This window comes from Pimephales promelas, chromosome 19 (assembly GCF_988280905.1).
Source record: "Pimephales promelas chromosome 19, fPimPro1.hap1.1, whole genome shotgun sequence".
Classification (NCBI taxonomy): Eukaryota; Metazoa; Chordata; class Actinopteri; order Cypriniformes; family Leuciscidae; genus Pimephales; species Pimephales promelas.
The window spans coordinates 31947212-31972281 of record NC_142787.1 but is presented as its reverse complement, the minus strand read 5'-3'; the positions used below and the strand labels follow the sequence as shown (position 1 = coordinate 31972281).

At 36.9% G+C, this 25070-nt stretch overlaps 3 protein-coding genes across 4 annotated transcripts in view; 1 reads left to right on the top strand and 2 right to left on the bottom strand.

Moving 5' to 3' along the window:
- The window catches only part of siah2l (seven in absentia homolog 2 (Drosophila)-like), a 35388-nt gene extending 20298 nt beyond the window's left edge, over window positions 1-15090 (bottom strand). The window contains exon 1 of the mRNA XM_039680312.2: window positions 14454-15090. Coding sequence (XP_039536246.2) covers window positions 14454-14858 — 405 coding nt within the window. The 5' untranslated portion in view covers window positions 14859-15090. The remainder of the gene's footprint in view (window positions 1-14453) is intronic.
- Window positions 15091-15777: 687 nt separating this feature from the next.
- taf9 (TAF9 RNA polymerase II, TATA box binding protein (TBP)-associated factor) lies at window positions 15778-19712 on the bottom strand. The gene is made up of 7 exons (XM_039680320.2): window positions 19557-19712; window positions 19072-19153; window positions 18510-18646; window positions 18291-18425; window positions 17126-17207; window positions 16862-16972; window positions 15778-16121 (listed from the first exon to the last, which is right to left on the bottom strand). The coding sequence occupies exons 1-7, from the start codon at window positions 19590-19592 to the stop codon at window positions 15958-15960; spliced, it is 747 nt and encodes a 248-aa protein (XP_039536254.1). The 5' UTR covers window positions 19593-19712; the 3' UTR covers window positions 15778-15957.
- A 99-nt stretch (window positions 19713-19811) lies between these two features.
- rab24 (RAB24, member RAS oncogene family) lies at window positions 19812-24708 on the top strand. 2 transcript variants are annotated; one of them, XM_089123758.1, is made up of 9 exons: window positions 19812-20713; window positions 21473-21616; window positions 21851-21919; window positions 22001-22079; window positions 22746-22813; window positions 22881-22980; window positions 23046-23096; window positions 23378-23437; window positions 23591-24708. In XM_089123758.1, the coding sequence occupies exons 2-9, from the start codon at window positions 21500-21502 to the stop codon at window positions 23650-23652; spliced, it is 606 nt and encodes a 201-aa protein (XP_088979884.1). In that variant the 5' UTR covers window positions 19812-20713; window positions 21473-21499; the 3' UTR covers window positions 23653-24708. The 2 variants fall into 2 exon arrangements, with proteins under 2 accessions (XP_088979884.1, XP_039536255.1); XM_039680321.2 differs by having other exon boundaries at window positions 23588-24708.
- Window positions 24709-25070: the final 362 nt, after the last annotated feature.

Genomic DNA, 25070 nt, shown 5'->3' with positions numbered 1-25070 from the left:
AGATACAGAAACATGCGTATACACCAGTGAGTGAGCCATGAGGGAAAAAGAGGATTCAATTTGTGAAAAACAACAAAAATATAGATATTTTTATGTTGATAATGTTATAATAGAAGTCTCTAATGCACGCCATTTGATCAAAAAACACAGTAATTATATGCAACAAAAATATTACAGCTGCACGCAGCAATACCGGGGCCAAGCACAAAGACGACGACAAGACATGCCAACATGTGTCAGACCAACTGCAGACATTTAAAGATGAATTTAGGCAAAATGGCTGAAAAAAAAAATCACATAAATTAACTAAAAATGTGATTAAATGGATTATCACTTTCGACCAATAGGTGGCGTAGTTACAAAATCGATGTGATGTGGTCAGAGTTTGGTGACGATGAAAAAACCTTCAGACCAGTCGCATTAAAATACGCAGATTTATTCAAAAGTTAAGAGTATTAATCGAAATTTTGTTATAGCTTTGACCAAAAGGTGGCGCTGTCTTGCAATCTTTTGAGTACCTTCAGGGGATGATGGCACAAACTGAGTTTCGTAATGTTTCACCAATGAATTCGTTAAGTATAGCATGTTATGTTTTATTATAGCGCCACCAACAGGCAAAATCACACTTTTTTTTTTTCATGTGTCCTCAGAATGAGCCTATGCCAAATTTGGTGAAAATATCTCAATTCGCTTTGGAGTTTATGTGAAAAAAACACATAATTTTGTGACTTTGATTGAATTTTACTACCCATTTCTTTCAATATTTTGGCATTTGGGCATTAGCATATAGCCGCGACCTGTTTCCAAACTTGACGGTGGTTTCGTCTCGATCAGACTTGCGGTTTTGAAGATATCGGCGAATGTTTTTTAAGTGCTAAATTACTGCGCTGCACAAACCATATGCCGAAGCCTGGCAAGTCTGGTATCGTTGGACTCGGGAACGATTCACGAACCCAACAAGATGACTCCCGTTAGAATAAGTCAACCAGAGTCAGAGTTATGAGCGTTTGAAAATGTAATTTACCACTAGGTGGCGCTGTTTCGAAACTTCTCAGGCTCCTTCAGGGCATCGTACTGATGACCCATACCGAGGTTTCGTAACAATTTGTTCATGCGTTCAAAAAATACAGCATTTTAGCGCATAATTCAAAATGGCTGATCTGGGAAAATTGGATATTGGGAAAATATCTCAAATGATGAACTTTCACTCTATGATGGTTAAACTTTGTGATTACTCCGTGAATCGCATGCGTGCCAAACCGTGGGACCTGTTTATGAAATATACTGCAAATAAATTGCCTATACACTCTAAAAAATGCTGGGTTGTTTCAAGCCAAATTTGGGTCAAATATGGAGAAACCCAAACGTTGGGTTAAAAATGCAATTTAAAAAAATTACAGTTGAAAGAGAAAGTTGAAGTTGGGTTAAAATTTTAAATTATATTTTTGGGTTTTTCCATATTTGACCCAAATTTGGGTTGAAACAACCCAGCATTTTTATACAGTGTGATCCTGTATGTTCCACATGTGTGTGTGTGTGTGTGTGTTTGCCTAAAATAAAGTCACACCATGCATTGGATTTTCTTTACTCCTGCTGACTATGACTTATTCTCACAGCTCCAGCATTTCATATTTTCCCCATTGTCCATTTCTCTTTTCATGACTCGCTCTCCTTCACGGTCTCCTCAGCCTCGAGATGCGCAACACATCTGTGTGTGTGTGTGTGTGTGTGGATCCAGCCGTCACTAACACAGGGTTTATTTACATTCATTCACAAGGAGAGAGACAATCTGTCTCACTGCATTCTCCTCATCTTTAGCCTCTTTCACTTTCTGGGTGAGGGCCTTCACACACACACACACACACACACACACACACACACACACATACACACACACACACACACACACGACTCATACCTCTCAGTTTCCCCGCTTTGGAAAAGGCCGCCTATTTTTAGCCTGACGATGACTGGCAGGACAATCAGGAGGGTACAGTGATAGGCCTACACTCGCTTTCTTATTTCATTATTATGACACGCATGAGCATTTCAGGGCGGGCAGGTGTAAGAACATCCCAGTGTGAGTTTGTTTGTTTTATTTGGATCCCCATTAGCTTTAGCATAAGCTAAAAGCTATTCTTCCTGGGGTCCTCCAATCTTCCATGTGACAATACAATTCATTACATCACATTACACACTATATACACAGGACATGTATACAACATTCATACATATTTTACAATTAACGCCATAATTTACAAAAATAATAATAAAAATGAAAAATAAATAATAAAAAACAATTTAAATACAATGTTGCTACTCCAAGTAAATCTATATCAAAAATAAACTAAGAACTCCAACAGTATCTCCTTAATTAAATTAACATTAACCATCTAAATTTCTTTGAAGATAATATTTCTTAAGTGAAATTTTGAACCCATACAAGGTATTTTGTTGTTTTATAGTATTTGGGAGCGAATTGCATTCACACATTGCTCTGTATTGATTTAGTTTTAACTCTAGGTAAAATAAAACTTCCTCCTACTGCATGTCTCGTTGGATAATGATGTGTATCAATACTGAGTCATTTCACAGATTTGTCTAAATAAATTACAATAAAACACTAAAAAACTAAAATCATTTTAAACGATGCGATACCGAACTGGCGATACGATATTATTGCGATAAACACATGATAAAAGGTTAACAAAAAATGTACTGTTTATTAAAATGCTAACTTTGATATTACATTGTGGGTGTAAATGAACTGGTGCCGGAAACCCAACGCACAATAGTGACACCAGAGTAAAAAATATTCATTATTCTGAAGCTGAAAATGCAGAATTATTTTAAATGAATATGCTTGAGTGTTGGTCACAATTATTCGCCCCCTTGGTAAATATGATCTAATATGGCTGTAAAAATAAATCCAGCTAAAAAAAGAAAATAGTGTTTTCATGTGGACCCCATGATGAGAGAAAGGACACAGAAAGCACTAAACTTGCCTTGGGTTCTCAAAACAGGCAATTGAATGAAGCGATGCTGCTCATGGATTTATGGGGCATGACAGATTGACCCGTGATTGCAGTTTAGACTTAATGTTCGCTGAGCTGGGACAGAGACAGATCGTACTGATACTGGCATAAGTCTTTATTTCGCAAGAGCCAGTAATGTTTTGTCATGTGTAACTCCAGGAACTGTTCACGTAATCAATTCAAAGAAGCTCGATAAACAGCTCTCAAAGTCTCTTGAAGTCAAATTCTTCATGCCATAAAATAGCTTGAATATAACTTGCCTCATTATGCAATATGCAAATGAGCCCCGCCTCCACTCACTCACTCAGAGATCCACTGGTTGACGATCACGCATTGATCTGATTGGTTACAAGGTCGTTTGTGACGTGCAATGCAAGTATAACTTAAGTTATCTTAAACATGAGATGTTCTTTATATGAAGGACTTCAAACTAAATCATAAACCACCGTCAGATGTGAGCGTTGTTTAATGCGTTTGAGATGCGTTTTCTTTTACGGTTGTAAACATAAGGGATATATGACTTGAGACACTTAACCCCTAGTTGCTCCAGAGGCGTGCGACCTCTGACATATATAGCAATTGTAATGCGCTTTAGATAAAAGTGTCAGCTAAATGAATAAATGTAAATGAATGCACTCCACGGAGACAACATTCTTTGCCTTTACATTCAAATAATTTAATGCACAGCTAACCGTAAATTTTCCCGTTTATACTAGGGGTGTGCATGAATATTCGGCCGTAAATGCACTGAATCCATGATAAAATAACAAGCACTAACTCGCAGTTAGAACTAAATACACTGGGTGGCGCTGTGGAGCGTTAACAGGTTGTTTGTATTTGATCACACCTCTCGAAGTTTGGAATTACTTACAAAATACAATTACTTTTGATCAAATTATATATATATATATATATATATATATATATATATATATATATATTAATGAATGAATCTGCGTTATATCGTCACCACATGAGAAATCACTTAAAAAATAACTTAAGTCCTTTTAGTTAAACGTCATGTAAATAAACGAATATTCAAATACTCGATTTTTATGAGCCCGAATATTTGAATGCGATATTTTTAAAAAATGCCCATGCCTAGTTTATACCATGATCATTTTCCAGGTCTCCCTTGCAAAAGAGATTTTTAATCTCAATGGGTTTTACCTAGTTAAATAAAGGATGAATAAAAAAAAAAAAAAAAAAATTTGCTAGCATTAACGAGTTAAGGCTGTTATTAACGTTTGCAATGCAACATTTAAATTACACGTATTTTACTCAGCTACCACTCGTAAGATCATTATGCAGATTTTTATTGTGGAAAAAGTCTAAAATAATTCAAGTCAGAGTTACAGATGCCAAAACTCAAAATTTTATTGGAGACATAAAAGCCGAGATGCCTTAATAATATCTGACGTTGAACCTATTAGTACTCAGGAAAAAAAATTTTCCACTGCTGGGCCGAACGGTTATTCTTATAATTCTTAAATTCTTATTTTTGACCATCATTTCAAAATATATTAGTACTTCATCCCAATTAGCAGACCGGCACTAACTGCTGTACATTTCCAGAAGAAAATGTGAAGTGGTGCTTGCAGTGGCAAAACTCACCACCCGGTTGCTAGGGTGTTCTGGGTGGTTGCTACGATGTTCTGGGTGGTTGCTAGGCGGTTGTTAGGGTATTTTGGGTGGTTGCTATGGTGTTGCTATGCGGTTGCTAAGGTGTTCTGGGTGGTTGCTAGGGTGTTGCTAGGTGGTTGCTAGGGTGTTTTAGGTTACATTTAAGCACATGGATGTGTATAATATTACAAACATCCCCAAACTGAGGGAGAGGCTAGACTTCAGTAGTAATCGCTCACTTTACAACAGTCACTAATTTCTGTCAAAGCTGTACCCTGAAGAGTTTACCAGAGAGGACCACCTGTCAATCAATCAACTGCAGCACAAGTGCTCAAAAAGCCAAGCGAGACGGTGACGGGACGGGATTGGCAGCCTGCCAATGTGTGCACACTCCAAAACCACTCCAATTTACATTTCCTGCACACACACACACACACACACACACACACACACACACACACACACACACACACACACACACACACGCTAGAGAGAATACCAGCTCTGATTAACGCAGACATGAGCAGAATGTAAAGAGCTGAGGAACGTGGAAATTTTAGGGTCGACAGAGTGTGAAATGTAAATGATAGAGAGACTATGAAGGGAGAGAGAGAGAGAGAATTAGGAGAAATGGCTTCCCCTCCCTGATTGGAAGCAGCGGTAAATGAGTTGGATACTTCCATGTCGGCCATTATACAAATTTATATTCTGCCACAACTCATTTAGTGTCAACACTTTCCACTACGCCGCGTGGCATCATGGCATATATGCCAGGCTATATTATAAACCACTGATGTGATATCTCAGCGCAATAAAGCAAAAGGTCATGTAAAACCTACATACACATGAGTTGTGTTCGAAATCAGACATTACTCCACTAATATCGTCCACTTGAGGGAGTCAAAGAAGAGAGCCAGAAGTTGGTTTGTTCTTGCCGTTTAACAATTATTCGAAACTTAGCAAACTGTTCCAGTAGTAAGATTAAAATATTTATCTTGAACTCAGACGTTGAAACTGCCGTGTACACAATTTCATCAATTAACCCTTATGCTGCATTAGGGACATTTTTGGTCTTTTGCAGTTTAATTTCTTTGACCATTTTGGCTGTTTTAATGCAAATGGTATGAAATTTGGCAAAATTGTGACTTTTTGGATACATGTAAAAAATTTGATCCCATTTTGCAAAATATGTATAACACACACTGTGTAGATCAAATAGTAACACTCAGCACCATAAAGACCAAAAATGGCCCATTGAAACGTTGTTTAAATCTGAGGCTGTCAGTAATACATGAAACATGATTTTTGCACAAACATCCTTTCATTTTGAAGCAAAAGCATTATATTTGCATTATATAGTGATGATGTCACTACATATTTATTCCCTATGGGTGGAAATGCACCTTATTTTAGGCAATAGGCAATGTTTAATAGGTGGCCATTTTTGGTCTCTAACGCGCCAAGTGGGATTTTTTGCAAAGTGGGACTGTGATAATCCAAATCTAAAGTTTTCTCTTTGCATTTAGTTTATTGAAAATAATTGAATTTTTGTGTTTTTTCCTCTTATACAAATCGATGGTTTCGCAAACAAAACTGGTAATTAAAGGGTTAAAATCCTGAAATTGAATACATTTTTGGTAGTTATGATAAGGACTGATGCTGGTTAAAAGATTTAACTTGGTAAAAGTGGAAAATAATAATAATATATAATATTTTAGGCAATGTTTAATATGTGGCCATTTTTGGTCCTTAATGCACTCAACGGTGTAAAAAATCTAATGCAGCACAAGGGTTAAAGGGTACATATCATGCTTTTAAATCATTCATTTTTACATATAAATCATACCGTTGTGGTCTATATAAAACATAACTGCAATGCTTGGGTCTGAATTCCTCATTATTATAGCTCCACAAGCCCCTTTTCTCTTGGCAGTTCTGCTGCAAATACGGTGACGCACTTGCTCAAAAAACGCCATAGACAACAGAAAAATCTGAACAGGTTGAAAAATATGACCAAAACAGAATATAAAGATATAAACGAAGCACCTGAAGAGAATAATTTCATCTTTTCTGTACTTATAAACACTCCAAATATACAACAAAATGCATTTAAGAGCTAAAAAAGTGGATTTTGCATGATATGTCCCATTTAAAACATTATTTCTACTGTATATTTACTGTAGGATATTACGCTGTAGCCACATTGGACCAATGGTTTGGAAAATGGAGGATTCGGTCACAGGGTTGTGTTGTACACCACACACGCGTCAGTCTGGTCTATAGATCCACAATCAGTAAAGTCGTAGTTTTTGTTATTTTTGGACCAAAATGTATTTTCGATGCTTCAAAAAAACCATTCAAACTAACCCACTGATGTCACATGGACTACTTTGATGAAGTCTTTGATGAAGTCACTCTACCGTACACATTTCCAATGGAGGAACGAAAGCTCTCGGACTAAATCTAAAATATTTGAAACTGATTTCCGAAGATGAACGGGCTAGGAACGACATTTATTAATGACATAATTTTCATTTTTGGGTGAACTAACCCTTTAATCATACAACATTTCCCCTCAGCCCGACCACATATAACACGCCACGACAGGAAACGACAAATCAAAATCGGTCTATGGCGTGTCCAACCATCAATATCTTCTATTCCTCAAATCCTAATTGGGTAGAACAAGGTTAAATTGCACTTTCATTCAATTTGAGCCCCCATTGTATGACAAAGCGCGGCGTCCGCTCCAGTTTAGCCTCCTGGGAATCGGTCCGTTCAGGCACAATAGTCCCTCAGAGCTCTCGCTGCTCCGAACGGCCCGATTCAACGTCTCCGTTAAGTGAATGGAGGATGGGGACAGAGACGGGCTGTAGAAGAACGGCTACAAAGAGAAGATGATTGAAACAGAGACAATTGAGCCATCCCATTAATCTCGCCTGGCTTACTTTAACCATATTCACATCGAGGAACTGATCTGGGGAGGGACGATATTAAGCTATATATCTACAAAAGAGGATTGGTGGGCCCTCACTTAGCTTATTTAACTCATCCATGGATTAAAGGAAAGTGCTGTAATGGGATGAGGAAAGGTCACCCAGTAAGGGATTGATTATGGCTGGCTAAAGAGCACATTGACTGCGCTATAATGGACATTAAACAAAGCTTAAGTGATGAGGAACTCAAAAAAAATTCAGCGAACCGTCCAAATGCGTATTTAACTCTTTTTTCCCAATTAGAAACCATTGTTGAAACCATTTCCAAACAGCAAAACATCCAATCACAATGTATGACACGGAGTTCACCCAAAAATAAAAATTCTGCTCTTATTTGCGCACCCTCGTGTTGTTTCAAAACTATTTGATAGTTTGATAGTCTCCCTGTTGACTGTATGGAGGGGGGTTTTGGAGCGACATGAGATGACATTAATAATTAATTACATTATGATTATTAATTACACATTTTAAATAATTAAACTAGTTGTTTTAATAACCTTTTGTCATAATTTAAAGTACACTCGTTTTGCACAAAAGCACTTTTTAAGAACTAGATTATTTAACTGCAGTGTGTTATATAAAGTCAATATATTATAAATAAATCATTACAAATGTGTAAATACAAATGTAACGTATGACATTTGTTTCAATAGAAATTACACTAAAGTATATTTTTGTTTACCATAAATGCTTGTACATGCGGCAGTACCCTAACCGTATTTCAACAGACAATAGAAGTAATTATGAAATTACATATAAAAATGTAATAAGTAGGAAAAAAAAAGATCAACTGACATGCAATTAGGTGTCTGAAAGCTTAAGTATATTCTTATTTCAGTAAGGGTTTTCTTTAAAAGTTGTCACAAATGAAGTTGAGCTTAATTAACCTATTAACTTTAAAATGATTAATTGCTTTTTGTGTGGATCGTTGTATTCCACGATGGGCTGTTTTCCTTGTGTCCAGTGAGCCGTGATCGCTAGAGAGCCAGCGGAGGGCAGAAGCGTCCGCATCATTAAACAGGCCGAGCAGAATGTGGTCAAGGATCGCTGGCTGCGTCCATCATTAATGTGCAGAAGAAGTGAGGAGTGACGATCAGTGGGATACAAAATGCTGCTGACGCGGCACCAGAGGTCAATACCGTTTCCATAGGCGTCCTCACATCGTACAGTGAAGAAGGAGCTCGTGTGCATCAGATAACCCAATCAGAAGATGGAGCCGAAGGATGATATAGCTCAGCGCGTGATGAAAAGCAATTCCCTTCATATAATAAAGAGCTGCACAGAAATGAAACTACTGTGCTTACGGGAATGTGCAATTACTTTGTTCTTCCTAATCAAGTGGAGGAGGAAAATAAATACATAACAAAACACACTACTAGAACATGCGCTAGCTACTGTAGACTAACATGGATGGTTTGGGAAGACCGTAATAAAAAAAAGGGATGATATAAGCCTATAATTCAGTCATATTTTGTTCCATTCCAAAAGCTTACAAATTGAGAGTGGACTGCAGATGAACATATATGATATATTAACAGCAAGAACATTAGAAGAGGTGTGTTTATCATAAAACAGTGGTGATGAATCTATTTTTGCTTTCACTGTAAAAAAAAAAATATTTTCAAGATTTGTAATCACAACATTTTTTCTTTTGTCAAATTAACTTAATTTATTTAGTTCAGAAAACATACTATTTTGAGTTTATGATGATTAAATTAATCTCCTTCAATGTATTAACTCACTTTTTCCATTTCAATCAACTTAAATTTGTTTTAAGTTAAACCAACAACATATTTTACAGTGTTGTTACTGTTCGACTTAAAGGGATAGTTCACCCAAAAATTAAATTCTGTTAATTAACAGATCCGAAAGACTAAGTAATTTCACATGCTCATAGCTTAATGTGACCGCAACCAAAGAAACCACTGAATAATTTTATATGATTTCAGTTGTGGCTATGTAATATGACTAATAATGTATATAATAGTCCAGTCAATGTGTGCAGTTCAGTGTTGCTGAAAGGTGTTTATATATCTGCATGCGATATGACAAGTGACAGCGTGGAGAACATATCCACTGAAGCAGCAGCGAGAATTAGTATTAGTTTGCTCGTTATGCATTCTTTCTTTAAATAAAGCTAAAACAGCTAACGGTGCATTCTTTCTACTCTTTCCAGAAAATATTGCTGTGCTGTATAATTGTGTTATTTATGCATATATTATATCATGGCACTTCCAAAAAAAATGAATAAATGCATATAATTGATGGTATTATCTATACCCCTCCACCCCCACCCTCAAAAAACAGCAATAAAAATAATAATAATTTAAAAAAAAAAATGCCAATCACTGGTCATATGGTCATTGTTCAGTAAAAATATTGCAAGTTTGATAGAGATCAGTTTTATCCAGGGGCTTAAAGGAGTAGTTCACTTTAAAAAGCACTTTTGCTGATAATTTACTCACCCCCGTGTCATCCAAGATGTCCATGTCTTTCTTTCTTCAGTCGAAAAGAAATTAAGGTTTTTGATGAAAACATTCCAGGATTTTCTCCATATAATGGACTTCAATGGGGACCAATGGGAGAGTTTCAGTGCAAATTGTTCAAAGGGCTTTAAACGACTGCAGACGATGAATAAGGGTCTTATCAAGGGAAACGATCATTAAAAAAATAGTTTTATAAGCTGAAATGCTCGCCTTGCTCTGTTCTGTGACGCGCGTTCGTGACTCTCCTGTTCAAACTCGTTCATCAAAAATGAATGAATCTTTTTTCGAGTCAATTTGTTCGTTTTGAAATATGTGAAGTTTCTTTACAAATTTTGCCATCAATTGCTTCAAAATCCGACATAGTAATTAGTAACTAACCTGAGGTTGTGATCTGATCTGTCTGAACTGATCATGATATTATTGATTTTCTTAGAGAAGGAGGAAGCGAACTCACTTCACTGGGAATGTGAATGTGCAAAAAGAATTAAATAAATATATAAAGTGCACACTATTAGAATCTCGGCTAGTGTGCAGAAACAGGAGGGATGATGGTGCGAGAAATATCGATAAACAACAATTGTGCTTTATCGACCACACGTATTCTTGAGGATATAAAGAGTCCTGTACAGATGCCATTAAAAGCACTCACTTTACTTCGCTCGTCCTTTCTGCGTTCGGCCTCCGGTCTGTCATTCTTTGCCCTCTGAAGTTCACATGTCGATATGCTGACCGTGTCCCTTCACACACACACACACACACACACACACACACACACACGAACGAGCGACTCATCTGTGAAATTAATTACGGGCCGCTCACACTCGTTCCTCCAGCGATATGATGAAGGGGCCGCAGCTCTTACAGTAGGGGGAGGAAAACCTCTTTAATACCTCTCAGCACAGCTCGTGTGTAAAAACTGCACATTTCTCATTAACCCGTCCATGAGTAAAGTCAATAGACACTGAGTGCCAGCAGATCTCTGTGTGCATGCATTTTGTATAATAATGCATGTGAAATATTTGTCTAAGTTTTATTGTTAACGCGCCAGCTGACAAGACATTAAAACGTTAGCACAGTAAAAGTATCATGTTAAAAAAATATATAATTTGAGTTAATACAAAAACACAAACCAACACATTCTCACCTATGAAAGGTTATCCCATTACTTCATCTCGACGGTTCCACAACCAGAAGCTGCATGTTGTGACGACATTGATTATTACTGAGAGTGACCACACGCTGACCGTTGCAACTAAGATGACAGGAGCGCAGATGTGTCTAAGGCGTGGGAGTGTGGCGTCTACGTATGCATATCTATGCTGACAACAGCCAGTTGATTTTTACTCGAAGTGGACTACCAAGAATAATACCAAACATATCCAAATGACTAAATTGTCGACATTCTCTAGCCCTTGTGCATCAATTAAAAAAAGTTACACATAAAAAAAAACTGTCATAAAAATGTGACGCTTTGGAGCACAGACTTAAGTTTGTTATTAATTAGTCACCTTCATGATGTTCCAAACCTGTCAGACTTTTCATCTTCAGAACACAAAACAAGATATTTTAAGATATTACGCAGAAGAAAGCCATATAGTCATTCCTCCAAAAGCATCTTAAAGAGGCAGATTCATGAGAAACTTAACCACTTAAGAAAAACGCAAGTACAGAACGAGTGTTCTCAAAAGAGGTTCGAACACTGATAAAACAACAGAGGAGCAAGCTTTACTTTCACCACAAATGTTGAGGCTTACTTTCCTTTACTTGTGGCTTGTCTCACAGACTCACTCCATCAAGTCCCAGTTGCCATGTCCTGATTATATCCACTGTAAGGAGGAAACATTACCCCAGGGAACAAGAGTAGTGATCAACTTTCAACCAGCGATAACATAGAGAGAATACAACTTTAATGTACTGATGATGTAATCAAGGAGAATCAGGCCAGTCAACAGAAAACGTTACGCTCAAACTGCCCAGAAAGCTACACAATGGTACGGGAAAAAACTGTGAACTGATCTTAGTGTTTAATATGCCGTATCAAGAGCTAGAACTAATCCAGAGTCAATTCAGATCATCAAATAACAAGCAAAACCATGTAAACGACACTGGTCCAGAAGCACTTCCTGTTTCAGTTTGGAACTGTTTTCTTTATTTCACATGTAAAGAAAACATCTTAAAGATGTTTGTTTAACTTTTTGATTCAGTTTTAAATGTTCTGTTGGTTGTATTTTATCCCAGCTTTTATGTAGTGTTAAAAACTGAAACAGGAAGTGCTTCTGGTTCTGGACCAGTGTTGTTTACATCTTGTGAAATGATCTAGAAGACCAATAATCACCCCAGTAAAATATGACATATCCTTGTCTGATAATGTAAATTTCACTCTTAAAATTGCTGGGTTGTTTTAACCCAACTTTGGGTCAAATATAGACAAACCCAGCCATTGGGTTACATTTTTTAATGACATTTTTAACCCAACGTTTGGGTTTGTCCATATTTGACCCAAAGCTGGGTTAAAACAACCCAGCATTTTTAGAGGTTAATTCTCCCTTAAAATAATAATAAGTAATCACGTACTGTGATTGTGTGCTTTCCATCAGCAAATAAATCACCCGTTTGATCCAATTCAAGCGCTCTGTTTTTTCAAAAAATCAACAAAATGTTACTTTTTTTTTTTGCTTATGTTGCTTTTTTTCCTTAATTTGCCATTATCTTATGAAAGATTAAATGATTGTTATTTTCTGGGCCGTATGACAACTGTACATCTAGTGTCATAGTAAATGTGGTGGAATCTGAATTATAAAAATTAAGATTTTCCACTGAATTCTTGAAATTACATCACAAAATCAGTTATTAGTCAGTCATTTGATGACAAAATCTGCAACAATTAAACTTTATAAGGTGAAAAAGCACTGGATGAGGTGGCAAACCAGAAAATGTTTTTAATCGTATACAGTGAGGCACACAGCTCTTTATTGCGCAAAAAGCTTGTGAACGACTCAGCACTGCACGTAAACACACTTTATGTCCATAGCGATAAAGAGGAGTATGGGGGGCCTGTGAAACCATAGTGGATATTGAGTGCACTCATTCAATCCCACAATGCACCGCAATAACGAGTGTACTCAACAACAAGAGAATAATGCACAGTTTGCCAAATAGATTTTTCGCTCCGTTTTCCGTTGCAGACAGTACCGCCACAAATAGTACGCGGTCGTCATAGCAACGCCTTTGGCTCCTCCCACCAAACAAAGGAAAGTCTGCACCTCCTCTTTGACCATGGCGTATTCTTTCGAGCTGCCGTAATAATAGTAGTACGTTTAGTAACCATCTCTGGCCAAATTATTTAAAAAGGCGGGATTATTCTGGATACTCCATCTGGCGCGTCCAATGCACGATTCTCTCCGACCATTTAGCAGTCGGCATTGTTTTCACATCACATTTTAGTATCGCCACCACCAGACATACGTCAGCCGAGTCTACGTCAGCAGAACGCGGATCCACAACAGAACCGGAAGACAATACAATGCTGAATAAAGTCGCAGTTTTTGTTGTTATTTTTGGACATTCTAACTAACCCACTTTCTACATTCTACATTCTAACTAACCCACTGATGTCACATGGACTACTTTGATGATGTCTTTATTTCCTTTCTGGACAAGGACACTATACCGTACATACATTTCCAATGGAGGGACAGAAAAGTCTCAGACTGAATCTAAATTATCTAAAACTGTGTTGCGAAGATCTTACAGGCTTGAGACGAGTCATTAATGAGATCATTTTCATTTTTTGGTGAACTAACCCTTTAAGTGTAATTTCTGCGCCCCTAGCGTCAACAAACGAAAGAAAAAAAACAAAAAAAAACAATGAATGTTCTCACACAGGTTTCCGAAACACTCCCCAGTCCCCGCCCCTGCTTGTCATTCGTTGAACAAAATGATAACCCCGCCCCCAAACACACGCCACTGGTTGAGACAATGTTGATACATCGGTTTTGGTAGGGATGCTCCATATATAATTTTAGAGATATGATATCAATTTACGAACAGCTACAATAAAGAATAGATAAAGTATTTAAACAGACTGAAAATATGAATGAAGGAGACTGCGCTGCGTGTTCTTGGCTTGATGTAATACACCTGTGGCATCTGAGCTTTAGTTACAGGATATAAGCACACTTCCTAAACTCATGGCTGCCTGTGTGCCATCATCATCATACAGTACTGAATGAAACAACCTGGCAGGTATCTGGAGTGGTTATAAAGAAAGTTGTGAATGCATTTCATCAGTGCTTAGGGGTGGATGATCTTACCTTACACGGAAACGGTAGGTTAGATGCAACTTTCTCCATAGCCAAGTTCCTTATGCTCGGCGTAAGAGGGCCGCGACAGGTTGGACAGCAGCTGAGCTTTTGCCGACACTGGTTACACACCAGATGCCCAGCCTGGCACTGCAATATCGGAGGCAGCACATAGTCGAAACACACTGGGCATTCAAACAACGCTGTCAGTTCGGCTGACTGTCCCGGTAGGGCAACGGCAGGAAGGGTTACAGCGACCGCGGGCACAGTACCAGAGCCCGGGACAGAGCCAGAGACCCCTGCGGCGGCGGCGGCTGTGGCTGCGGCGGTTCCTCCAGAACCTCCATGCTTACTTCCTCCTGCTTTACCAGCTCCGAGTCCCCCAGCCGCACCACCCGTCGAGGACGGACGGCTCATGGCGAGGAGTGTAGATCTCTGATGGTGTAAAACCCAGACGAGTTCAAGCCCGAGAGCCTCACCATGTACTCCTAGCTGACGAGAGACTCGGTTCCGAGCAGCCTCCAATCCCCCGCGGATACAACATGGCCGCCATAGTTTGAGAGCGAGTAACGACACTATTGGATGAAGGAGGTTTGATTGACACTCTTCTCAGCCAATCACAGAGCTGCTCTTGACGTTTACGTAAGAGTCTACGTGACTGGCTAGTGAAGTAAACAGCAAACAGTTGCACTACGGCACTTCGACACTACCGAAGGATGTTTCATTGTTTAATGCAATTAGAAGACTGACGCATTTTAAATCGTTAAAACTAAACAGAATGAAAAACAAATTGAGATACGCGGTCTCACTAAAAAGTTCGTTCTGGACTATAAAATAGAAGGATCATATTTGATTAGCTCTATTAAAACCCGCTCCTATCTGGTTCATCAATAACAAAAGGAACTTAAGTTAACATGCTTGGGATACACATATGAAATATGTGTAAAAAAAATACCTCGAAAAACCCTGCATTATTTATCTAGAAAAAAACACTTCGAAATTTAAGAGCTATTTTTATATGCGCACATGAGATTTTTTTGCTATGTAAAAATGTTGTTCCGTTCTCGTTTGCTACCTCTAAATTATATATATATATATATATCAGTATAATACACCATGAGCATATATAAATATCATCATCCTGGAGTAACAGCCCTTGTTTAACTAGCTCCCTCTGCTGGCATTTCATTGGTTTCATAAGAACGTTATGTTTCATTTACACCTAATATTGAGTTTAAATTATATAAATAATTAAACTGCCCTTGATTTATTAAGCTGGCTCAGGGTGATCAAGATTTTTTGCACCATATTAGTAACTCAACCACTAAATGAAGTCTAAACACAATTTATCATTTTATTTTGATTTATTTTTTACTTACAAGAATTAACAATAAAAGATAATATGCAATGGTAACATTCTAAACAAGACAATACTACTGAAAGGCAAATTCAGAGTTATCAAATGCTTATTTACATAATCACGTTTGCTTCAATACTAGTAAGAAAACACAGCAGGTCATAAAGCATCATAGTCATCCTCATCTTCATGCTTCCTCTTGAGAGACGTAGAGTCACTCGATGAATTCTGCGACACCATATTGGTAGTGATGAGGATGTTCTTGGAGCCGATGAGAGAGGGGTTGATGAGGACATTCTGAACCGTGGGAGTAGTAGGAGTAGCTGTGAATGAAAACAAATTAAATTCATAATTCACTACACGTTCTTAAAGCCTGTCATGTTTTTATTTCTCTTACAGGACCTGTCAAAAGTCTTTATTTTATTTTCACAGTAATATTGTGAAATATTACAAATTAAAAAAATATGTTTCTACTTGAATGTAATTTATTTTTACTTTCTCCTATTTTCTTGTTTGTTTCCTCTTTTCCGATCATTTGGAATGAGGATTAAAAAAAGAGAAAAAAAAATCATGTAAATAAATTCCAACATCAATTCAATATCTACTATTTCCTGAATATTACTGATGAACTGATCAAACAGTAGGCTCCTGTTCACATGCGTTTTTTCTCCTGTTGTTGTTGGTTTCCTCTTTTCTCATCATTTGGAATGAGGATAAAATTAAAATAAAATAAAACATGCAAATAATTTCAAATATCAGTCTAATATCAACAATTTCCTGAATATTATGAAATCCAAAAGGGTCATAATATGATGACGTCATAATATGCAAATTAGATGAGTACATGAACTTTCAGTCATCCCCAACATGTTTCTAATTTACAGTAGATCTCTATCTTTAAGCAAAATTAAGAAATTTTGATGTAAAAATCCAGCATTTAAAAACCTTGGGGCCTGAAGAGTTAACTTTTGACCTGCTCACTGATTTGGCACAAAATCATTCACATGGTCCTTTATATACAAGAAGATCATCCAAAGAGAACTGCTTGGTGAAAGGTGGGTACCTGATTTGACAGAGGCAGCCTGTGAGTTGGGGATCTGAACGGTGAAGCGCTGGCCGCTCAGTGACACAGGCGTTCCCACTTTGGTCCCCACCGTCTGCACTGATGGAGTACCTGAAAAACACAACGGGGATCCTGAAAACCGACTTTTAGATTTTGTGTATTATTGTGAATCAATGAATGTATGCTGGAAATAGTGAGCAAGCAAAGAGTCCTGAAAACTCAGAGATGTTTTAGTTCATACAGAAAGTATTTGGAGTAACTGACCGAGAGTTGGTGTGCTCGGCCTGCTGGACACGGCTCCGACGCTCAACCGTGGCACTGTTATCCTGCCCGTGGACGAAGACACCTAAACATGCACATCAGAACCATATCAGACGGTACATTTTCATTCACATCTGTTTGTTTCATGTGAAGAACCAGGATTGGATTTCACACAGTCTGGATATGAAGAAACCCTCTTTTTAAAAGTTCCTGTTGGGTTTATTATAGTCGAACTAAAAACTAAAACCACAAACTAATATTTTCAAGACTTGGGGGGAAAAAAAAGACTACTGAAACTTTACCATATATTATATATGAAGAGTTCAGATGCAAAAGCCTCTAAATGCCATTTGAAATTTTCTTCTTTAATGATGATTTTTGTCAAACTTGTATATTTAAGTTCAGTAATTTCACTTAAATAACAATTAATAGGTAATTATCATTGCCATTTAAGTGAAATTACTGAACTTAAATATACAAGCTTGATAAAAATGACCATTTTAGAAGAAAATTTCAAATGGCACTTAGAGGCTTTTGCATCTGAACTCTTCATATATAGTGATCAGCATAATAGAGGAATAAAAAAAATCATCTTTTGAAAATTGATTTTAATGCCTTTATTAAAAAAAAAAAACATCACACACCCTTCACCACACCTAGACGTTGGCATGGTTTTATTTCAGTTATAGCTAGTTTGATTAGCATTGAGAAATGATCTTATGGAAATACGCCACGATAAATTATTAATTCACAAAGAAATAAAGTGTCCTTAAAGGTCGGATTTCCCTCATTTTTGGCATGATTTTTTTTCGTGTTTGCCAATAAAGTTACTTGATTTGAAAAGTGACTTCACGGGACCTTTTCCCTGCAAACTTTCGCTAAAAATTTTGAAAAACTTTTTTAAATTACTTAATTACTGAAAAGAGATTTTGGAAGCCTTAAATCATAATAATAATATTTTTTTTTCCTTTTTTTAAATCAACAGAAAATAGATAAACCCATAGATTAAAATAAAATACATTTTGAAAAACTATGGCTTTGAATATTGTCGTGGATAAAAGGCGGGCCTCTGAGCCAAAAAAAAAGTTAGGTCTCCTCTCAAATATCCATAGATGGCCAAATACAAAACTTTGATGTGTATATTAACACATATCATCTAGAGTAATACCTTTTTCTGCAGGGACTTCAGTCTGTAGTTCGGTGCGGTCAGACAGTAGCGGTCTGGTGGAAGACGTGGACCGGTGTACGGTTTGATCAGGGGCAAAGGGGTTTGGTTCTTCTGCCTTGCAATGTCCAACAGAAACTGAAACCATGGACCAAACAGCACTGTTCATTAATTACCAGAAGTCATATATGAGGTATGAATTAGTCATCAAGAGAGACTTACATCTCGTGGCGGAGGAGATGTGAACGACTGATCCACTCGACACTGGATCGCTAACCTTATGTCATCTGCATCCACACTGGACTTCTTGGCATGGGTGGAATATATTTTTGCATCCTCAATAATAGTGGTTACGTATCCTGTATAAAAACATTAAAATGTTATTGAATGATTTACAAGTACAGAAAGCTTATTGCTGGAGTGCATTTACATTTTATCAATGCATGTCACAATATACTTAAAAGGTTGGCATGAAGCGGATAGTCTTTTCTTCAGTACATCTGGCTTCTCGAACAAGAAAAAAAGTAGGGCGGGGCGGGACTAGATAGGATTGTTGTGGTTTGCCATTGCTGTGATGTGATGTCATGTGAGTGACAGGTTGTCCCGCCCTCGCGCCACTAAACACGTCATCAGAGAAGCGATGTCATTGCGAGTAGTTTTGATTAAATATTAAGAGAGAACATGAATGACTTGCATAGATAAATCATTCATAATAAATATTGCAATGTTCAATGATCAAATAAGCATTGTCAATTTTGATTTCATTTAAAGCATCCTGACTTACTGTATGTAAACTCCAGCATTTGATTGATCACTCTAGGCTCGTACTCCGTGACCCCCATGTCTTTAAGAATCTGCATCATAACCTTTAAAGATAATAATAATAAAAATAAGAAGAAGAAAGCAAAAAAATGCGAAAGGGAAATATTATGCATGATTTATTGGCATCAATTCGACTCTATTGCAGGTTATTTGCAGCCAGTGCACATCTTCCTTCACATCTGTAAATAAATCATATATGGAAACCTTCATAATCCCAAAATATGGAAAATAATAACACAACGTGTTAGAACCGCGCCAAATTGAAACTCAAACCCCTGCATTACAGTCGGTGGACCAGTTAGCGTGCTAACGCATGTATGTCCACAAAGAAAAATCAGTAAGATGAATAAAATGCACATTCGTTCTTTAATCATGCTGCTTTAAGACTTTAATAACAATGAATGGTGCAAAGCACAGCGATAAAACCGTTACTGGTTCATTATTTACCTGTGCATCTTTAGGCACTGTTTTCGGAGACGCCATTTTCACACGAGCTCAGCTTCTCCTCCCCTGAAGACTCGGTTCGGTGGTGTTTCAAAACGTAATGAGTCGACTACCTAGACCGCATAATGGCCACCGGGGGCGGTGCCGAAGCAACGCAGCCACTCGGGATGACGGAAGGATGAGTGGCGGAGGCAAGCAACCAATCATAGAGAGATTCACCCAACAGTGACGCGCCAAGTGACTCGAGCAACCAATCAGCAGCGGTTTAGACAATCAACGCGCCCAAACTGCAGCGCGTGCCTTCTGCGAATCGGTTCTTTCGAGCAGTTCGTTTCAAAAAACTGATTTTAAACGATAATGTGGTCTCTGACATACATACCGGCGTGGCATATTACAAGCGTTAAACCGTTACAATAAAGCTATATTATGTTTTTCGAATAAGTGTTGTTAACGATAATTCAATTTGTCCAAGTTTAATTCAATTCGTTAAAAGACATTTCGGACCTAAATACAATAAGCATTTACATTAAGCAATGCTATTTATATGTTTTCACGTTTTGCACTATAATTAGTTCTAATTCATAAACAAGTATTAAGTTGTAAACATATTTCCAGAACGTTTTATTCCAGACAAAACCCTCAGAAATGATGTAACCGATTCACTCTGAACAGTTCCGACTCTTAAGAACAATTGTTTCCCGATTCATTCATCATCACCATTTGAGACACAACCACTGACCCTAGTAGTGAAGTCACATCCTCCTCTATATAAACAAAAACACACACACACTGGTTTATTCAAGCTAGACATCTAACATCTGTCAGACCTTTTGTTGTAGTTTTCCCTTGTTAACGGGAAAAATATGTCTCGGAAATGATCTAGCTCTGCTGTATTTAGTGATGTTGAAATCTAAGCTGATTGTTTTTCTTTCGTTTTACGGTGAACACTGAATATTTTATTTTTGCCCGTGTCCTTACATCGAGGTGTCTCGTGATTCGCTGCTGCTTATGTATTTATTCATCAAGTAGTCTTTAACTGTAGTATTATTAGGAGTTTTCACTGGACGTCAGTGTGGATTGCTAACTGAACCATTAGCCACCCAGTTACAGTATTCATCTGTCAGTAAAGTCGCCCTGAAGTCCCGTCAACTGATATACAGGTGAGTAAAAATAATGAGAAGGTCAACAAACCTTTAGTGTGTTTCATAATATAGATAATAGTTTGCTTGATAAACTGAAACTGCGCATTAGCCAAAGCTAGCTCTGATTTCTTACACAACGTTACATTAAAAAAAACATACTATTTATGTCGACTAAATGCTAACTTGAACATGTTGTATAATTTAAATTTATATTACTCTTCAGTTTAACTGTGCTTTTTGGTATACTTAAGAAGTTTATCTTTGTAATAATTGCGCAAATATTGTCTTTGAAATATGATTAGTGTACTGCGTGATGTAACGTTACTGACAAGATTTGTTTTGTAAAAACCTTTGTCATTTGTTTAAATTACTTGTATAATTAAACATTTGTAATGAAGTTGAAATTTACCATATTTAAAATTAACTTTAAATGTAAACTCGAATAACGTCAAGTACTTTGTCAACATATCAAAATACATAAACACAGCGAAACATTTAAAATGTACTTCAGAGAAAATCTTTTAGTTTGACATTATTGCTAAGTGTACTTTTTAAAGAAACAATCATGTAAGTTTACCCTCTTTAATTACACGTATTCGTTAATATTATATTACTGCAAGTATTTTTTTTAAATATACCTTCAATATTTGAAGTAGCCTACACTACAAGTGCACTTTGAAAACAATTGCACACCTCATTTTCACAATGGATATCATGTATATATTTACAGTATATATATGTCTACACAATGTTTTTTTTTCGTTCTTTCATTTCTAGTGTCTTTTTCTACAAACCAAAATAATCATGACTGCCATGCGAGTGGACGCTAAGGTGGTCATGCTGGGCAAGGAGAGTGTGGGTAAAACCAGCCTGGTGGAGAGATACGTACATCGCCGCTTTCTTGTTGGACCGTATCAAAACGTAAGCATGCGTTTGCATATAATTCTGAAGAAGTAATTCATTCTGGTCATTGATTGAGTGTCCTCAGTAAGGACATTTTTGTGTCAGATGTACATTTGCCTGAGTATGAGCTATCTCTAATCATGTGTCACATAAACCAGCTGCACAGGTAACGCCACCTTCCTTCCTCTGATGTCCATGATATGATATGATGGGGCTAGCCTTGACGTGTACTTTTGTTTTTGTCTCATTAAGACTATAGGGGCTGCGTTTGTTGCAAAAGCCCTCAATGTCGGTGACAAAGTGGTTACACTGGGAATATGGGTAAGTGTTGTTGTTGCTAGGGTCTTCATATACGCTTGTCAACCACTCATTAGGGACTTGATGTGTTTTCTTTCACCTCAGGACACGGCTGGGTCTGAACGTTACGAGGCCATGAGCAGAATCTATTACAGAGGAGCCCGCGCTGCCATCGTCTGCTATGGTATATCCCTCTCTCACTGTCTGACATGGAAAGTGGCGCTTTTTTGTTTTGTTTTTTGGAAAAAAATTGCAGGATGTACAGCTAGTCTAGCAGTCAGGTGACGGTGAGCAAGTAAACGGCTCACTCTTGCTCACTCGGTGTCTGTTTTACAGTAGTTCCAGTCCTTCATGTGTTTGGTTCAAATAAGTTTGAAGTTAATCAGGGCTAATTAAAAGTTTGGGAGACAAAAAAAAGGCTTAGGGCTGTTAAAATATTAAAATATATTAACATAACGAAATATGTTTGATTAATTTATTTACTATTTTTTGTTCATGCGATTTGTTACTATTTTGTTCTTTTTTTTTTTTGACTGGTCTAATATATATATATATATAACAATGTTTTTTTATTTATTTAAAAAAAATAATAATACATTTATAAAAATAAATAAATAATAAAATAAATAAAATAAAATAAATAAAAAATATTTTACATTTTTTTGAAAGAAATCTCTTATGCTCATCAAGCCTGCATTTATTTAATTAAAAATGCGTAAAAGAAACCACAGAAATTTGATGCGTCCTTGCTGAATGAAAACTCCAAACTTATGGAAATAATCATAAGAAAATGAGTCCCTTGCAAGATAGAAGTTGTAAAACATAAATGTTGTGTGCGTTTTGCTCTTAGATCTGACTGACAGCAGCAGTTTTAAACGGGTCAGGTTCTGGGTGAAGGAGTTACAGAACTGTGAAGAGGTAAAACAAACCACAGGAACGTCTTCAGATCATTCGGATCTTCACTGACGCATTATTTTATTTTCAGCACTGTAAGATATATCTGTGCGGGACCAAGAGTGACCTCATCGAAGCCGACCGGAGCGTGCGGCAAGTGGACTACCACGATGTTCAGGACTTTGCAGATGGTAAGCATGAATTTAGTTGTTTTTTTCATGCAAAACAATTCGTAAAAACAAACTTTGCTTTGCAGAAATAGGTGCTCAACATTTCGAGACCTCCAGCAAAACAGGGAAAAATGTTGGTAAGTGAATCTTCTTTTTATTATTATTATATTTTTTATATTTTTATTTTACTTATTTCTTTTTATTTCTATTTAATTTTTTTATTTTTTTTATTTTTTAGATATTGGATTGAGTAGGGAGATCATATTTTACTGTCTACTGTTTATGATGTGTTATTTTGTATTGTCATTTAAAACCAATAATAACATTTGGAGTAAGTGACTCTTCAGTGTGTGGAGCGCTGCTCATGTGTAACGTGCTATTACATACCGAGACGTTTCACTTCTGTATTCCCGTACAGATGAGGTGTTTCAGAAGGTGGCGGATGATTTCAGTAACTGTGCTTTAGAGTTCATGCAAGGTGGGATTTTTTTTTTTTTTTTTTCTGAATGCATTATATTTATGCAATTCCATTAAAGCAAGTAAAAAAATAATAGGAATAGAATTGCTCAAATAATGTGATGTTGCCTATTTTTATTTGATTTATTTATTTGCCGTTGTGTCCTCACAGAAGAGAAGGGGGTGAATCTGGAGCAAAAGAAGGACTCTTATTTTGACAACTGCTGCCATAACTGACCTATCGCAGGACAAACTGCTGTATCATGTGATCTATTGTGGGCTGACTGGAGGCTCAAGCACCCGCTGGAGTGTTTTGCTTTTTCTTTTTTCTTTTTTGCTGTGCAGTGTGTTGAGATTGGGCTTTTGGAAACGATGAAGACTTTTCTTGTGTTCAAGCAATGAACGATTTTTTTCTTTGTGGACCTGAGAATAGTGACTGAAGCAAATATCAACAGTGCATGGCAATCCATTTTACCAAAAAAAAGGCGAAGACACCAAGGATGCCTTCGCATGGAGATGATCGTTGCCATTTTTCACAAACTCTGCCTTGAGTGATTCATCACTTTTTATCATTTAAAGTGTCTCCATTTTAGAGGATCGTAATGTTTACACCCTTCATTTGTCACGCTGCACTGATTTATGAACCGTTTTGTTGAAGCTATTTGCAAATTGCAGTTTTCACAGATCTGAAACCAGTTCAAACAGTTCCTCACGATCAAGGTTTGGATGTTCATTGGGTGGAAAATCACAGTTCCCATTATTATATTCTTGGATCATAAAGTAAAGGCTAATAACCATAACTATGGTCACTTGGACATTATCATATCATGGTGAATTTGATATCTGGAAATATTACTATCCCAAAGTTTCCTGTATCATGTTGGCCATTATTTGCAGATTTAATAGATCTATTTGATGAATGTGATGTTAATGTTTACAGTTATTTCTATTATTATTTAATTTGACAAGATATTGTAAACTGTTGTGGACATGTTCTCAGTTCACTCTCAGTTGTTGTGAATGTATTAAATACTGTTTGTTCAGAGGCCAAACAAAAACATTTGGAGAGATCCTGATATTGTGCCATTTTCACTGGACATCCTTCAGGAAAGAAGGACCTAATATTTACATTTCACTGCGAGATTACGTGAAGAATTGTCACTAAAGCATGTGATCTTAAACACCTCATGCATATACGGACCATTTTACCAATATGTACCAAAATAGTACAAGCTGTGCAGCGCAAGTCAAACCATCTGATATTATAATAAAATATCAAGTGTGCGGTCAGCATGTTCGTGTCAATACTGTAAATGAATCTTTTAACTTTGAGCGGTAATCACCTAAATTCAATATGGAAAATATATTTTTTTTATCAACATATCATATTCATTCTCTGCTGCCTATTCCGGCTTGCACTCACATATGCAAGTTATTTATTTTTGTTTAAGATATACACACCAACATAATATGCTATTCTTTAAATATTCTGTATGTGTGTGTGTATATATATATATATATATATATACACACACACATACATATATATATATATATATATACACACACACACACATTCATGTACTGTATATTGAACATTAAAAAAATAGCTTCACCCCAGTTTAAATAAGAATTAAAGTGAAGATTGAAATGAA

Coding starts and splice junctions, on each gene's coding strand:
- taf9 (XM_039680320.2), bottom strand. CDS start 19,592: ATGGCGTCTCCGAAAACAGTGCCTAAAGATGCACAG. Junction 18,647..19,071: donor AATGCTGGAGTTTACATACA/GTAAGTCAGGAT, acceptor GTTTTTATACAG/GATACGTAACCACTATTATT. Junction 16,973..17,125: donor GCCGAGCACACCAACTCTCG/GTCAGTTACTCC, acceptor TGTGTTTTTCAG/GTACTCCATCAGTGCAGACG.
- rab24 (XM_039680321.2), top strand. CDS start 21,500: ATGACTGCCATGCGAGTGGACGCTAAGGTGGTCATGCTGGGCAAGGAG. Junction 21,920..22,000: donor TGGTTACACTGGGAATATGG/GTAAGTGTTGTT, acceptor CTTTCACCTCAG/GACACGGCTGGGTCTGAACG. Junction 23,097..23,377: donor CAAAACAGGGAAAAATGTTG/GTAAGTGAATCT, acceptor ATTCCCGTACAG/ATGAGGTGTTTCAGAAGGTG.